The following is a 16,782-nucleotide window of genomic DNA, read 5'->3' as shown; positions in this document are numbered from 1 at the left end:
TAATAGTTTGTTTCTTAGCGTAATTAGTCCACTACTGAATTGTTTTTGCTGTTACAGCTTCAATTTTACTGATAGTGATTGTTTTACTTAATTCAAACTAACATTATTTACAAGATTTCATTTAAAACAAAGAAAAACAAAAGGCTATAATGTTACACCATGTTTCCCAAAATGTGTTGTCTTTCCTAAAATACATCTTCTCTTAAACTGGGTGTTTCTGATGTCAGTTTAAATGTTGACTGGTTTCTCCAAGAAAAAGGCATAAAAATGAAAGCAGGAGAAATATGCTTGTTAACAGTTTATTGTGAATCATTTAAGTAGAAAAATATTAGATACAATCTCCTCTCTTACAGGTCATGGTATGCTGCACCACACTACTAAATTACAACAACTTTGTGAAAATGCAGATGTACTGAAAATGCTTGTGTCCCCAATCCTCTTACAAAAGCATTATACACTTTTAATCATTTCAGTACAATAAACAGTAAAAAAGTATAGTAGGAAAACTTTGTATTCAAGAAATCACAGCCATAATGACAGCCTTAGCAAACAGGCAGTCACGTAACAGGAATATGACTTCTGGTATCATTCAAATTTTAAAATTAAATATCCAATAAAATATAGGAATCTTCAACGTGTCACAACATGTCCCGACTACCACAGAAATACTCCATTCATAATTGGGTTAAAGTGAAAGCTGAGAAATATTTTTATCTTTGATTAAACAACTGTCCAATATACAAATCGGAATTTCCATTTCTCATAAGAACAGATAATACATCACTAAATGATGTCCATTCTCTACCCATCAAGCAACCATCTCCTTGAAAGAAATTCAAAGACAAGATGTCTCCTGTCACAATCGTCTGACATGACGCATCCTTCATAAATGGTTTTGAATACATAATTACTGCTGGATCAATGTCAACTGCACTAACATTCTGTGCTGAAAGAAGATCCTGTAAGGATGTAGAGCTTATTTCAGGACTCTTCTCTGCTGTAGCCTTTGAAGCAGTGTGCTGATTTGGTGATGAACTGGATGCTGTCCTCTCACTGAAAATGTCAGAGGTCACATGGGAATATGACCTCGAGCTTGTGGGTACTGTGTTATCTGTAACTGAAAATAGGTAATTAATGCAATGTTTCATAAAATCTTAATATTTAATTATTTCTAACATATTCTCATCAGCTACATTAGAAATGTATTTCATTGTAATTTGTTTCAACAATAACAACAAATCTATCATACACTATTAACCAGCCACAGTATCCAGTTGGCACCCACTCTTACTCACATCATCAAAATTTATCATACTCTTATGTAGGGCTTTGATTATTCACTCCCATCCACAACTATGGCCCAAGATAAAGATTAAAGCTGCCCACAACCCAATCAATGCGAAATCCCAGATAACCCCTAAGCCTTCCTTACTCCTTAAGAAGATTGCACCCTACATGTCATTTCCTTGTGGAAAATTTATAATTGGATGGACAAAAAAATATACTCACCAGGCAGAAGACAAAACACACATAGAAGTTTAGAGCTTAGAGGTGGAAGATAGAGTAACAAGAAAGCAAAGATTACTGACAAAACATCATGCAAGAGTTAAAAAGAGCAGAAAGCTTAGTGCACTGTATGTGATAGATGTGGGAGGGAGCAGCGAAAAACCGACATGTTAGAAAATAAAATATATAGGAAACTAAAAGGGAGCAAAGAAAGGAATAGTTACTGAAAATAAATTCTGAAACTGAAATTAATGTAAATTAAGGCCAGGTGGGTGGTGAGAACCAGTGACATGTTGCAACACCAGTTTGCACCTGTGGAGTTCTGAGAAACTGGTGTCAGGAGGGTAAATAAAGATGACTCCATCATTAACCTGCTGGTGGACAACAGATCTACCACTAATGGTACTTGAGAGACAGTAAGGGAGAGTCCACACGACTTCGTTATTATCCTCCTGCCAGACAAAAGATCTACCACTGTGGTACTTGACTGACAGGAACACACAAGCTACACCAGCGAAGAGACTTCTATCTACAGCATCTGGCATCAAGATCCCATCACAATGATGCGAACTTACCTTCTGTTCCACCTTAAAACCACAGGTCCCTCAGAAGGACTAACATCTCAATCCATAGAACTTGTTATCACCCCTTTCCTCGCAAAACAATGCACTCCCACCTTTTGCCATCTTCGTAAGCTCCACAAGCCCAATCACCATGGTCATCCCATAGTTATTGGCTTCACAGCACCCAGTGAACACACGCCTGCCTGCAACCTATAGTACAGAGACTCCCCTTCTATATTCAAGACAACCATTTCAAAGATGATGTGAAATCTGTGTCCATCCCACTCCCGTCACACACTTTGCTTGTCACCACTGACGCCACCTCCCTCATTACCAACACCCCCCATGCACGTTGTCTTTCTGTTGCTGAACATTACCTCCACCAGCGCCCTTCTGATTCCAAACCTATGTTGTCCTTCCTACTCACCTCAATCAACTTTATACTTATGGACAACTACTTTAGCTTTGAGGAGCAGACATACAAACAGATTACATGCATGGCCATGGAAACAAGGAAGGCTCCACTCCTTCCTATGCCAACCTTTTCGCAAGTCGCTTAGAGGGGGCTTTCCTGGAATCCGCAAGCCTTCAGCCACTGGTTTGGTTTAGATACTTTGACGACATCTTTGCAAAATGGACTCAAAGTGAGGCTGGCCTGTTAAAATTTTTGGAACCTAAATACATTCACCCAATTAAAATTCACATGGTTCTATTCCAAATCCCAAGCCAATTTCCTTGACACTGACTTCAACCTCACCAAGGGTCAGCTGAACACTTCTTTTCACATTAAAGCTAATAACAACAGTAGTTACATTTTGGCAGTTGCCATCTTTTCCATGTCAAATGTCTCCTCCCATATAACCCTGGCATTTGAGGCAAACATATTTGTTCGGAAGCAGACTTTATAGCAATACACCACCATTCTCACCTCAGCCTTTACAGCATATTATTACCCCAGTGGCCTTATTCAAAAGCAGATTTCCCCAGCTATCACATCCAGTTCTAGTACTGATGATCCCAAAACAAAAAAGAAAGAGAAAGCAAGAAAGAAAGAAGCAACTCAGGAGAACATCGCTTGTCACTCAGTACTGTCATGACATCAAATATATCAATCAGCTATTTTAACAAGGATATGACTTCCTAAAATCAAGCCCTGAAATGACATCCATTCTGTCTGATCTTTTTCACACATCAAGAATAGCTCTTTCTCTACCCCCCCCCAAAAAAAAAAACCACTCTGTAATATCCTGGTCAGACACTAAGCTGCTCCTGCACCAATTTCCCTACTCAATTGCTCCTACCCCTGTGATCCTTCCAACTGTAAGACTTGCACTATGCACCCTCCTACCACAACCTATACAAGTCCTGTGAAATGACACGCAGTGTACCAGCTGTTACATAAATATTGCTCGGCCTTTTACATTGGTATGACTACCACCAAGTCACTATGAGCATAGACAGATAGTGTATACTGGCAACATGCACTGTCCTGTTGCAGAACATGCTCTACATTCTACAACTCAAAAGCCCTGACCTTTGTGCCTGCTTTACCATCTGGAATTTCTTCCCTAAAACCAGTTTCTTAAAACACAAGTGGGAACTGGAATTACAACATGTCTTGGTTCCTGCCTCTCCCCTGGCCTTAATTTACATTTAATTCTTCAGTCTCATTATTTCTTTTCAATAACTATTCTTTTCTTTGCTCTCTTTAGCTTTCTATATGTTTTATTTTCTGACCTAGGCCTATCTATTTATCCTCACCCTCTTCCCTCTACCTGTCTACACATATAACACACTTAGCTTTCCGCTCTTAACTCGTCACAATGTTTTGGCAGTAATCTCTTTCTTGCTTATTACCCTATCTTCCTTCTCAAAGCTTCCTTCTCGAAGCTCTCAGGTTCTCAAGTCCAGTCCCCAGAAATCCATCTTTCCTTTTCATCCCATTCAGTAAGTCTCCCCTGACCTGGGTTCCAAAGCAACTTTTTTGAATTCTTATTATTTCATAAACCTCACCAGTCCTTTTCCTTCATCCCTCTTCCTTCACCTTCAATCTTTCTACCAGGAGAAGGGGCCATTTGCTTCAAAAGCTGGCACATTTCCTTCACTTTTTTGTGCGTCTTCTCCTGCTGCCACTGGAGAGTAGATTTTTTGTCTACCCAGTTATATTACGGACACAGCTGGTGTCATACAATCCAAACCATCTCAAACAACAATCCAGTTGCTGCTTCAACATCTGTTCCATTGGAAATACTCTCCCCCCCCCTTTCCACTTCTGTATTACGTGATTTTTAAAACAATTAACCATCACTGACACACAGCGAACCACCAGCCCCCTTCTGTCGTCGATATCTGACTGTTGGGATACAGGATCCATTACAAGCTATTAATAGTAAACTGAATAAATAATTCCACTCAGTTTATTCGCCTGTAAGTACTGCAGGCAATGTATCTGATAAAAGGGTAAGAGAGAAGTAATACTAAAGAAAAAGACAACAGAACACACTTAATCACATACCAAGAAAGAAACATGAGCAATCCTCATGTACCCTTATTCCATTTGTATTACTGTGAATGGAATGGTAATGCTTTTACAATTTCCACTTGCATTGTTTAATTTATAAATTTTGGCTGTATTATAGTATTTGAGAGTTGTAGCATCGCATTTTAGTACCTGAATAGTGTAAAATCGCGTAGTCTCCTTCTGCCACCAAGCAGTGTCTCAGCACTGCGCATGTAGCAGCATTACTGCATTTACTAGGCAATCTTGTATTTTAATAACAGTTTCAATTTTGTGTTGAATTGTTTGTGCTCTCTGTAGATTAGTTTAGATGTTCTTTGCACAACAGTATTTAGCTTGGAGAGGGACTGCGACTGCTGTGTTTGGAGGCGGGCTGAGTTTGCATCCCTTCGCTCCCAGTTTCAGGCAGTGTTGGCTTCGGTCACACAGCTTGAGGCTGTTGCCAATGGGCATCACTGTGGGGGTCCAGATAGGGGTTTGTCGGGGACGGCCAGCTAGTCCCACGCATCCCCTGATCGGACTACGGCTGTGGCTGCCCGGGATACTGCCCACATTGAGGCTGACCCCTCACCCGTGGTAGAGTGGGAGGTCGTCTCGAGGTGTGGCAGGGGGGCGAAAGACATTCCGGAGGGCTGGAATGGGAGGCCTCTCCAGTTTGACTGATGAACCGGTTTCAGGCTCTGTCTCTGGCTGATACTGATCTTCGGCCGGACATGGCTGCTTGTCCTGTTCCAGAGGTTACCCCTCAGTCTGCAAGATCCGGGCGGTCGCAGAGGGTGGGCTTACTGGTAGTTGGGGGCTCCAACATCAGGCGCGTAGTGGGGCCCCTTAGGGATATGGCTGCAAGAGAGGGGAAGAAAACCAATGCGCACTCTGTGTGCATACCGGGGGGGAGTCACTCCGGATGTGGAAAGGGTCCTTCCGGATGCCATGAAGGGTACAGGGTGCACCCATCTGTAGGTGGTCACTCATGTCAGCACTAATGATGTGTGTCGCTATGGATCGGAGGAAATCCTCTCTGGCTTCTGGCGGCTATCTGATTTGGTGAAGACTGCCAGTCTCGCTAGCGGGATGAAAGCGGAGCTCACCATCTGCAGCATCGTCGACAGGACTGACTGCGGACCTTTGGTACAGAGCCAAGTGGAAAGTCGGCATCGGAGGCCGAGACAGTTCTGCAACTGTGTGGGCTGCAGATTCCTCGACTTGCGCCATAGGGTGGTGGGGTTTTGGGTTCCACTGGATAGGTCAGGAGTCCACTACACACAGCAGGCGGCTACACGGGTAGCAGGGGTTGTGTGGCGTGGACTGGGCGGTTTTTTAGGTTAGATGGCCTCGGGCAAGTACAGACAGGGCAACAGCCTCAAAGAGTGTGGGGCAAAGTCAGGACATGCGGAGACCAAGCTGCAATCGGTATTGTAATTGTAAACTGTCAAAGCTGCGTTGGTAAAGTACCGGAACTTGAAGCGCTGATAGAAAGCACCGAAGCTGAAATCGTTTTAGGTACAGAAAGCTGGCTGAAGCCAGAGATAAATTCTGCCGAAATTTTTACTAAGGCGCAGACGGTGTTTAGAAAGGATAGACTGCATGCAACCGGTGGTTGGGCGTTTGTCGCTGTTAGTAGTAATTTATCCTGTAGTGAAGTGGAAGTGGATAGTTCCTGTGAATTATTATGGGTGGAGGTTACACTCAACAACCGAGCTGGGTTAATAATTGGCTCCTTTTACCGACCTCTGGACCCAGCAGCATTAGTTGCAGAACAACTGAGAGAAAATCTGGAATACATTTCACATAAATTTTCTCAGCATGTTATAGTCTTAGGTAGAGATTTCAATTTACCAGATATAGACTGGGACACTCAGATGTTTAGGACGGGTGGTAGGGACAGAGCATCGAGTGACATTATACTGAGTGCACTATCCGAAAATTACCTCGAGCAATTAAACAGAGAACCGACTCGTGGAGATAACATCTTGGACCTACTGATAACAAACAGGCCCGAACTTTTCGACTGTAAGCGCAGAACAGGGAATCAGTGATCATAAGGCTGTTGCAGCATCCCTGAATATCGAAGTAAATAGAATATAAAAAAGGGAGGAAGGTTTATCTGTTTAGTAAGAGTAATAGAAGGCAGATTTCAGACTACCTAACAGATCAAAACGAAAATTTCTATTCCGACACTGACAATGTTGAGTGTTTATGGAGAAAGTTCAAGGCAATCGTAAAATGCGTTTTAGACAGGTACGTGCCGAGTAAAACCGTGAGGGATGGGAAAAACCCACCGAGGTTCAACAATAAAGTTAGGAAACTACTGCGAAAGCAAAGAGAGCTTCACTGCAAGTTTAAACACAGCCAAAACCTCTCAGACAAACAGAAGCTAAATGATGTCAAAGTTAGCTTAAGGAGGGCTATGCGTGAAGCGTTCAGTGAACTCTAAAGTAAAATTCTATGTACCGACTTGATAGAAAATCCTAGGAAGTTCTGGTCTTGTGTTATATCAGTAAGCGCCTCGAATTAGCATATCCAGACACTCTGGGATGATGATGGCACTGAAACAGAGGATGACACGTGTAAAGCTGAAATACTAAACCCCTTTTTCCAAAGCTGTTTCACAGAGGAAGACTGCACTGCAGTTCCTTCTCTAAATCCTCGCACAAACAAAAAAAATGGCTGACATCGAAATAAGTGTCCAAGGAATAGAAAAGCAACAGGAATCACTCAACAGAGGAAAGTCCACTGGACCTGACGGGATACCAATTCGAGTCTACACAAAAAACATGAAAGAACTTGCCCCCCTTCTAACAGCTGTGTACCGCAAGTCTCTAGAGGAACGGAAGGTTCCAAATGATTGGAAAAGAGCACAGGTAGTCCCAGTTTTCAAGAAGGGTCATCAAGCAGATGCAGAAAACTATAGGCCTATATCTCCGACATCAATCTGTTGTAGAATTTTAGAACATGTTTTTTTGCTCGCGTATCATGTCATTTCTGGAAACCCAGAATCTACTCTGTAGGAATAAACATGGATTCCAAAAACAGCGACCGTGTGAGACCCAACTCGCTTTATTTGTTCATGAGACCCAGAAAATATTAGATACAGGCTCGCAGGTAGATGCCATTTTCCTTGACTTCCGGAAGGTGTTCGATACAGTTCCGCACTGTCGCCTGATAAAGTAAGAGCCTACGGAATATCAGACCAGCTGTGTGGCTGGATTTAAGAGTTTTTAGCAAACAGAACACAGCATGTTGCTCTCAATGGAGAGACATCTACAGACGTTAGAGTAACCTCTGGCGTGCCACAGGTGAGTGTTAAGGGGTCATTGCTTTTCACAATATATATAAATGACCCAGTAGATAGTGTCGAAAGTTCCATGCGGCTTTTTGTGGATGATGCTGTAGTATACAGAGAAGTTGCAGCATTAGAAAATTGCAGCGAAATGCAGGAAGATCTGCAGCGGATAGGCACTTTGTGCAGGGAGTGGCAACTGACCCTTAACATAGATAAATGTAATGTATTGCTAATACGTAGAAAGAAGGATCCTTTATTGTATGATTATATGATAGCAGAACCAACACTGGTAGCAGTTACTTCTGTAAAATATCTGGGAGTATGCGTGCGGAACGATTTGAAGTGGAATGACCATATAAAATTAATTGTTGGTAAGGCGGGTGCCAGGTCGCGATTCAATGGGAGAGTCCTTAGAAAATGTAGTCCATCAACAAAGGAGGTGGCTTACAAAACACTCGTTTGACCTATACTTGAGTATTGCTTATCAGTGTGGGATCCATACCAGGTCAGGTTGACAGAGGAGATGAATTCCTTAGTGGGGCGCATTATACCAATCACTTGGGGGGAGGGGGGGGACACCCTGTATTTAGTTACTAGTGGATCTTTAAATCCCAATCAAGGTGAAGAGCAAGTTTATTGCTCCAGAAGTGAAGCACTATTATAATCATTTATACAAAGAAAATTGAAGATTCATTATTGTTAAAAATTTCCAAAACATTAAGTATTAACAGTGTTCTAGACATGAGGAATGCAGAAAGGCAAATTGCTTCCATATATAACCAGAGGCGAGAGGAACTGGTGCATTTTGAACGGACTCTTGTTTCATTAGTTGAAAGATACACTATCTCGGCCAAAGAAATTCTCCATGTAATAAATACTACAGGATTCAACAGCCACGTAAAAATTACACTGCCTGCAACAGGCTCACTGCCAATTCTGAAAGAAGGTACTGATACATTGACGGCATATGAGGAAGCTGCATATCTAGCTACATCTCATGAGGAAGAAGTTACATTGGTATCAGCATGTGAAACCATCACTAGCAACATCATAATCAGTAGTATCAGCAGCAGTTCGGGAAGATGATTAACAACTATCAGTATCACAAGCAGTAGAGCAAACACCAGCAGCAGCTTTTCTGACAGCTGTACCTGTGAAAAAAGCATCAGGAATAGGAAGCCCACACAGAAGAGCCAAATCTTTGGTATCCAGGAAAAAAAAAATTCAAAGAAATTGAGCCACAAATTCTATTTAAAAACAATGCATCAAAATGTCCAATTTGCATCTAAAAAGTGAGAAGAATTTCAAGTATTATTAGGTGGTGAAGTACCCAATATTTTCATACAGAATGGTTTACAGAAGAGTGAATTCAAGATTTTCCGTCTAATGCGACACAAAAATGTGGGGAGTAGCAATCCATGTTGCCAGTTACGTAGGGGACTGTACTCCACAACAGATCTCAAACATTTTGCTTTAAAGAAGCAGCAGTAAAAATAAACTTCTGGGGGGAAAATGCATTTTAGTAGTGATATGTCAATCAATAACCTCAACTGGTAGTTGATATGCTACAGTACAAAATCATGAAGAAATACTCTTTTGACGTAATAGCACGTAAATATAGATACGCTGAAAGACAGTTGCTACACAATAAGTTTTCATTACATTATGAGAACATACAATGTCCAGTTTCATGTGAAAATCAAGTAAGATGTATAGGAACATCAGGCAGGTAAACAGACCATATATACCTACAGTTATACAAAACATTCAGTTGTTAATACAGTTGTTTCAGACCAGTTTCGGCAAACAACTGAACTGTGCGATGATAAAACTGATGAGGACAACATAGTGGCTGAATGGTTGGGTATGAGTAAGCTTATTTAACAACAAACTTGATAATTTGAATAGGTTATAAATTTTGCTAAAAGCAGAAAAATAGGGTGACATTTATGTAGAAGACAATGTCCAAACGAGCTGTAAATATGAAATATTAAGACACCACATTAAGGTACTAGCGCATCTTAAAGTACGCAGAATTATTTTTTTGCAAACCAAACACGAAATGGATCAGAATGGAATTTTTTTTTTAAAAAAAAAAAAGGAAATAAAGTGACTGTCCCTTACAAAAATTACCAGATACATAAAGAACATACCTGCCTTGAGCCTTACATATGTGCAAGAAGATAGCATATACTACAATGTTGAGAATAGCGAAGGCCATCAACCAAAAAGTAAAAATACAAACTACTTCTATCTATGAAACTGTCTGAAATTATACAAATGAAAACTGACAAGAGTCACGTGTCTTAAGAGATACAAATATAATACTGATAAAGGAATTTTACACCCAACCAGTTGAAAATAACTGTTTAGTACACTGACCTACGTTTCAGCACCTCTTAAAAGTGTCTTGATCAGAATGTAATTTTGAGAAATTGTAAAATTACATGTGTCAAAGCAATGGTCAGAATTTAAAGCAATTATGCTCAAGTCAAAAATAAAATAAAACATTTTCCAGCCTTGAGACATATGCCTAGCTAGGACAACATTCTGATGTTACTAGCTAGGCACATGTGACAAGGCTGGAATGTGTTATTTTATTTTTGACTTGAGCATAGCTGCTCTAAATTCTGACCATTGTGAGAAAGCAGTGTAATTTTACTGTTTCTCGAAATTTCATTATGATGAAGACACCCTTAGTAGGTGCCAAATAGGTCACTGTACCAAGCAGTTATTTGCAACTAGCTGGCTGTATAATTATTATGTTTGAAAATTACATAAAGTTGCTGCTGAGAAACAGCCACGTTTAAAACCATACTCACAAAGGAGTAGAAAGAAGAGACAGATCCAAACGAGTGTGTAATAGCATCAGTCAGCATCATGTAACTGTAGCAGAGAAACTGCAGCAACAAACCCGTGCAGTACCGAAGTACTCCCTGCAGACTAAGTTTCAAAAATAACTGCCACACTAAAAAATAAAAAAGGAGGGGACCTGGTTGGCATAACCACACAAAAAGGTGATACACGTGGGTCAACAGTTTGCCCACTTCTCGGCTTTGGCCTTTTAGGCACTTGTGCTGCGGGACATCACAACTGTGTTTGTAGAGAGGGTGTTATGAGTGGTGGTGCACTCCAGTGTGGAATGTTTATGTTTCTACACTGACTGTGAGTAATGTTAGTGTGGCACTGGACTGAATGCTGTGTTTTGGATGTTTGTTTTTGTTATCTTGTCAGTGAACTATTTTAATGTTGTTAGTTACTGGCTTCTGTTTTACCCGCCAGGATAGCCGAGAGCGCTAACGCACTGCTTCCTGGACTCGGGTAGACGCGCCGCGGCCACGGATCGAATCCGCCCGGCGGATTAACGATGGTGGCCGGTGTGCCGGCCAGCCTGGATGTGGTTTTAAGCGCTTTCCCAGATCCTGCTAGGTGAATAACGGGCTGGTCCCCACGTCTCACCTCAGGTACATGACTCAGACATTTGAAACACATTCACACTATTTCACGATTTACACTACATTCAGACAGCTGGAGTATGCTAATTCCGTCCCAGGGGGTATGGGGTGGCAGCAGGAAGGGCATCTGGCCACCCCTTAACTTAACCATGCGAAATCCATACATAACCCTGCCGACCCTGCGTCCAATGTGGGATAAAGGCAGTAGCGAAAGAAGTTACTGGCTTCTGTTTTGTTTGTGGTTTTGAAATTATTAGTTTGTTGTGTTGTTCATTATCTGACAGTTATTTCCTTGGTATTTCATTTGGTACTAGATATGGAGCTTTCAACAAAATTTACTAGGTTGTCTGTTGGTTGCTACCATGGGGGACCATGTGGCATCTACAATTAAATTTCTCTAATTTTTGTGTGTGTGTGTTGGGGGGGGAGGGGGGAGGGGGGGGACGGCACATGCGTATGCACGTGTCTACATTTATTTGTTACTTGACCGGGTGGTAACAATTTTTTTACTTATTCAATTAAAATTGTGTGTTGTTTTGTTTCATTTATTCTCAAGGATTTCATGTATGCGTTTTTGTTTTGTGTTAGTGTTGGAATGACAACATTATTCTTATTGTAATATATTTAGTTTGTCCCACTGGCAAATCTCCAATTCTCACAGTTATCCTGTTAGTTTCATTTTATTGCTTGAGTGAAATATTTAACATGTTGCTAAAGTTTGTTTGCGGGCATTATGAGGTATCTAGTGACTGCCATCTTGAATATGCTTGAAAAACAGGTGGCCACCGTGTTGAGAAGCAGGCAGATGTGAACGGACCATATGTTAGTGCCAGCATTTAAAGGAATGGATAAAGGAGATCCAGAAACTGTAGACCCTTAAGTATTGACTGTTCTGTCTGAAACAGCAGAAATAGTGATTAAAGACAGGCCAATAAACTTCACACAGAAACAAAGTATCTTAAATCAAGCACAACACGGGTTCAGAAAAGGGAGATCCCACAAAGATCGCAATGGTAAAAATCATTCACATAGTTGAGGCCATAACTGAACTGAGGTAAGTATCTGGTACATACTGAAACTTATGTGAAGTTTTTGATTGTGTCTGTCATACAATTCTTCTTGAGAAACTACACTGCTATGGCAGAAGAGGAAAGGCTGTGAATATTATAAAATCCTTATTTGAAAACAGGCAGCAGTGAGCTAAAATGGAACATAAATCCATAAATACAAAGAAAAATATCTGGAGTAGCTTAGAGGTCAATGCTAACACCTCTGCTCTTTGTCTTGTATACAAATGACATGGCCACTGCAGTAAATAAATAAGTATTTATGTTTGCCAACAACAATTTTATTAGTATGTAGTGATTCAGTAAAAAACTTGGAAAGGAGAACTAGTGAGAACATGCAAATGGTAAAAAAGATATTTTAGGGAAAACAATCTATTAACAACAAGAAATAACATGTAGGCCCTAGCAGTACAACATTTTAAACAAACAGAGCTATCAGATCAGAGAATTTTATTTTGAGCATTGGGGACGCAGACCTAGAAGTAGCGAAATGTAATAGATTTTCTGAGGGTACATAAGGAAAAATTTCTGACACTGGAAAATCACACTGATAAGCTCAAAATTATGTAAAAATACATTCTTGGAAATTGAAATTTTGTCATAAGTTCCTATGGAACCAAACTGCTGATGTCATTGGTCCCTAGGCTGACACACTACTTAAACTAACTTATGCTAAGGACAACACACACACCCAAACCCGAGGGAGAACTTCAACCTGCAATGGGAGGGGGCGCTGCCCGAACCATGGCAAGGAGCCACAGACCGCCTGGCTACCCCGCGCGGCAATACATCCTTACTGAAAAAAATGTATTATACAGCGGAAACAGATACTCTGCTAAAAATGTACTACAGACGTATCTTCTGATGCAAACTGTACTGTATACTGATATGGGGAACAGGAACAGATGTACATAGTCAGAGAATTTTAAACTTTCATAAGAAATCTATCCAATGTGTAGCGAACCTAACACCACGAAAACTATGCAAAAAAAAATGTAAAGTATTAAAATATTAACTGTACCAAGTCTGCACATATACGAAACAATACTTCTATTGGTGACCAGTAGAAAATTAAAGCAGTCATCAATCCAATAAGTGCTTTGAACACCACAGTGCTTTACGACAGTCCTGTTTGAGATGGTATGCCTAGCCACAGTGCAACTCAGCATTGTTCACATCAACAAACACTGTCAGAAGTGAAAGAATTGCTAAATGAGAGATAATAATCCTAGGATTGATCTGGTATCCAACCCCAGCAGCACCTCTTAAGAGATTTTTGTGACAACACGATAACTACAAAAATTACCATATCTGTCACAAATGGCTGAAAATGACAGGGAACCTAGAACTTCAGAAGCTTATACTGGAGAGGCATAGTTAAGCATACATAGCATAAAGCAACTGAGCATCTTCCAAAGGAAACGAACATTTTTAAGGTATGTAAAATGTGAGAGGCAAATTCATAAAACAAAGGTAAATTTAAAATTGGAAACTGTCTAAGAGACTGCTTCATGTGGAAACTAACTTCCCGAGGAGGGAAAAAAACTAATACCAAGTGTAGTTCTAAAAATATGGACGACAAGAATGTATAGACCAAGTGGAAAAACTTCGTGTCTGATGCTACATATTAGTCTTAATACGATTTTTAAAATGTATAAGTACTTTCCTGCAGTAAGGTATAATATGCAACTTTGCCCGTTTTCCTGATACCTGCAAAACTGTGTGTAAATTAATGCAGGTTCTTGGTGTTTATCATTATTAAGTATTACTACAATATTAATTATTTTGCATCAGCTGTAAATTTTTTAGCCATTGTGTTTATTCCGTATAAAAACTGGCAACCTGACATATCTATACACAGAAGTAAACTAGGCTAAACTATTCGCGCTCCAACAGATATCGAGCGTTTAATGTTAAGAGTAATATTTTCTATATAGAATATGAGAAACATTCAGAAAAAGTTGAAAAACTATCTGTATCTAATTTAAAGACAATACATTAAAAATTACTTCTGGTGTCGACGTCTATCACAGGACGTGGAACCGTCTGAACCAACGAAGGTAAAGGTCGCAGACGCTCATCTTCCTCATCGTAAGAAGATACTGATGATTCGTAGTCTGTTTCATCCATTTTCTCTTGTGACTCAAACCTGTTCACAAAATAAATCACTTATTGCAACACTAAAGCAATCCCTACCACAATGAACGGATAATTTTGTTGTTCCTCATAACCCCCACCCAACACCAGCGATAATAACTCACATTGTCATTTGTCAAACGGACAGGTTAGCCAACTACATCCATTCCTGTGACAAACGCTGCGTCTAAATTACATCAAATCTTCTTAAGTTATTAAAATTATTAGAATGATATGAGAAACAAAATTATACAAATAATTTGATTCCATATTAATAATTTGTTTGATAACAAGATATATTGTAAAATATAAATCAGCTCTGGCTTTTCAAAGATAAACAGTAATTAATATAATTTATTTAGTAAATGTAACAAAACAATATATGCTGTACAATTTTATATCTCAATGCAGAAATCTGGCTTCAAACTATGAAAGGTGATCAGCGACTAAAGGAATATCGTTGTTTACGTTTCTCAGATCGGTTGGCAACGTTGGCTGTGTATTTTCGTATGGAATCAGTTGCAGAAGTGTTGTCAGTCGTGTGCGTAGTGGTTACAGCGTGACTTTGTGTAAGCTTAGAAGCACGCGTTGTGTAGCATTTGCTGCTAATAGTAAACATTGTTGTTAATTGAAATACATCGGGTGATTGTTAATAGATCCTTCGAGAAAATAGTGATATTTCCAACAGTCCTGTGATTTTCGTCGTGAACTGCAAGTAAAAGTACTCATTGTAAATATTGGCCACACCACAACAGATCGAATTCTGTGCATTATAAATCACCGAAAATTTGGCGTATCGTGTTTTTAAGGTTATGTTCTGACAATTTAGTGGGTTTTGTTTACTATGGTTGAGATGGCAGGCGTTGGCTACGGCCGGTCAGGAGTATTAGAGACGCATGTTAGGGGACAGTGGTACCGCGTATTTGTGACATTGGAAGACGATTATCTCAGCATCAGCCTAGACGAGAGCTACGAAAATTCAACTACTTTAAATGGAAGTCTAAATAACAACAACAACAACAATAATATTGATAACACTGGCGGCTTGTTAGATGCAGTTGATGTCCCAGAGGCCGTAGCTAACCAGAAGAGACTTGTTAGAGTAGTGAAATCGGATAACAATGGACTAGGAATTTCTATAAAAGGCGGAAAAGAAAATAAAATGCCCATCTTGATATCAAAAATATTTAAAGGCATGGCCGCCGATCAGACAGAACAACTGTACGTAGGAGACGCGATTCTGTCAGTGAATGGAGAAGATCTGCGGGAAGCCACTCACGATGAGGCAGTGAAGGCGCTGAAACGAGCAGGGAAAGTTGTGGAGCTTGAAGGTGAGTTCTACATCTGTCATGTGTAAAATGTTTGCTTTACTTGTGTGATTTCGCACATATCTTTCTATAACATGAGTATCGTAACATTATAATTACGTGTTATTTGTCCTGCTCCACAAGTAAGAAAGTCACACTTGTCTCTCAAACTAATAGTATCCATATACCATTCGCATTCTGCAGCTGGGGCGTACCTGTAATGGTTTGCTTTCAGAATGTGCACTGTACAATACTCGTCGTATGCATAGATTACAACTTCCCAAAATATACGTCAAGTAGAAGCCTGTCTTAAAGACGCTTCGTGCTAGCATAATCTAGTAGTTTCGTACGAATGACTCTGAAGTGCAGAAGTCTTAAAAAATCGTGCACAGATTCAGCGTTTGTAATGTGTTAAGAACTGTTGCTGCTTTGAACCAAGTAACATATGATTAATGCAGTGGGATAGCTTGTGTATAATATAAAAACTTATTAGTTTTTTTTCCGCATCATTACGTTGTTCACAGTCGCGCATTTTTCTGCTAGAAATCAAATGTCTCAAGAATGTCAAATTGAGATGTGCAGTGAGTTTGCATCGGATGCAATTAACTTGTTTGATAGTGGCGTGTATAACGGTATCTTATTTTAATAGTACTTTTTTATACTGTTAGACAATTTCAAAGAAGCAGTTGTGTAACCTAAGGTAGAAAAGTTTTATTACTGTATATGCGTTAAGAAATTATTTAATAACATTAAACAGATATCGTTGTCGTCATGCAAACTATTTCACTTTCATGTTAATAGCTTTTTAAAAAGTTTGAAATTTCACTCAAATATAGCCTATCGTTAAATGAAGATGGAGAAAGAATTGCAGTTGGGAGCGAACATGGAAACTGTAAAAAGCATCAATCGGATTTACGGTACGTCGTTGATACTGTGAAGGCGAAATT

The 16,782-nt window shown here is 39.9% G+C and overlaps 1 protein-coding gene across 1 annotated transcript; it reads right to left on the bottom strand.

The window, feature by feature from the left end:
• Positions 1-283: 283 nt before the first annotated feature.
• Positions 284-14,643, bottom strand: LOC126175047 (uncharacterized). The gene is made up of 2 exons (XM_049921557.1): positions 14,402-14,643; positions 284-1,117 (listed from the first exon to the last, which is right to left on the bottom strand). Exons 1-2 carry the CDS (start codon positions 14,520-14,522, stop codon positions 711-713), a joined length of 528 nt encoding a protein of 175 aa, XP_049777514.1. The 5' UTR covers positions 14,523-14,643; the 3' UTR covers positions 284-710.
• Between the last annotated feature and the right edge of the window lie 2,139 nt (positions 14,644-16,782).

The sequence above is a fragment of the Schistocerca cancellata genome, chromosome 3 (genome assembly GCF_023864275.1).
Source record: "Schistocerca cancellata isolate TAMUIC-IGC-003103 chromosome 3, iqSchCanc2.1, whole genome shotgun sequence".
Lineage (NCBI taxonomy): Eukaryota > Metazoa > Arthropoda > Insecta > Orthoptera > Acrididae > Schistocerca > Schistocerca cancellata.
The sequence above is the reverse complement of the archived record's forward strand: the minus strand, read 5'-3'. Positions and strand labels throughout refer to the sequence as shown.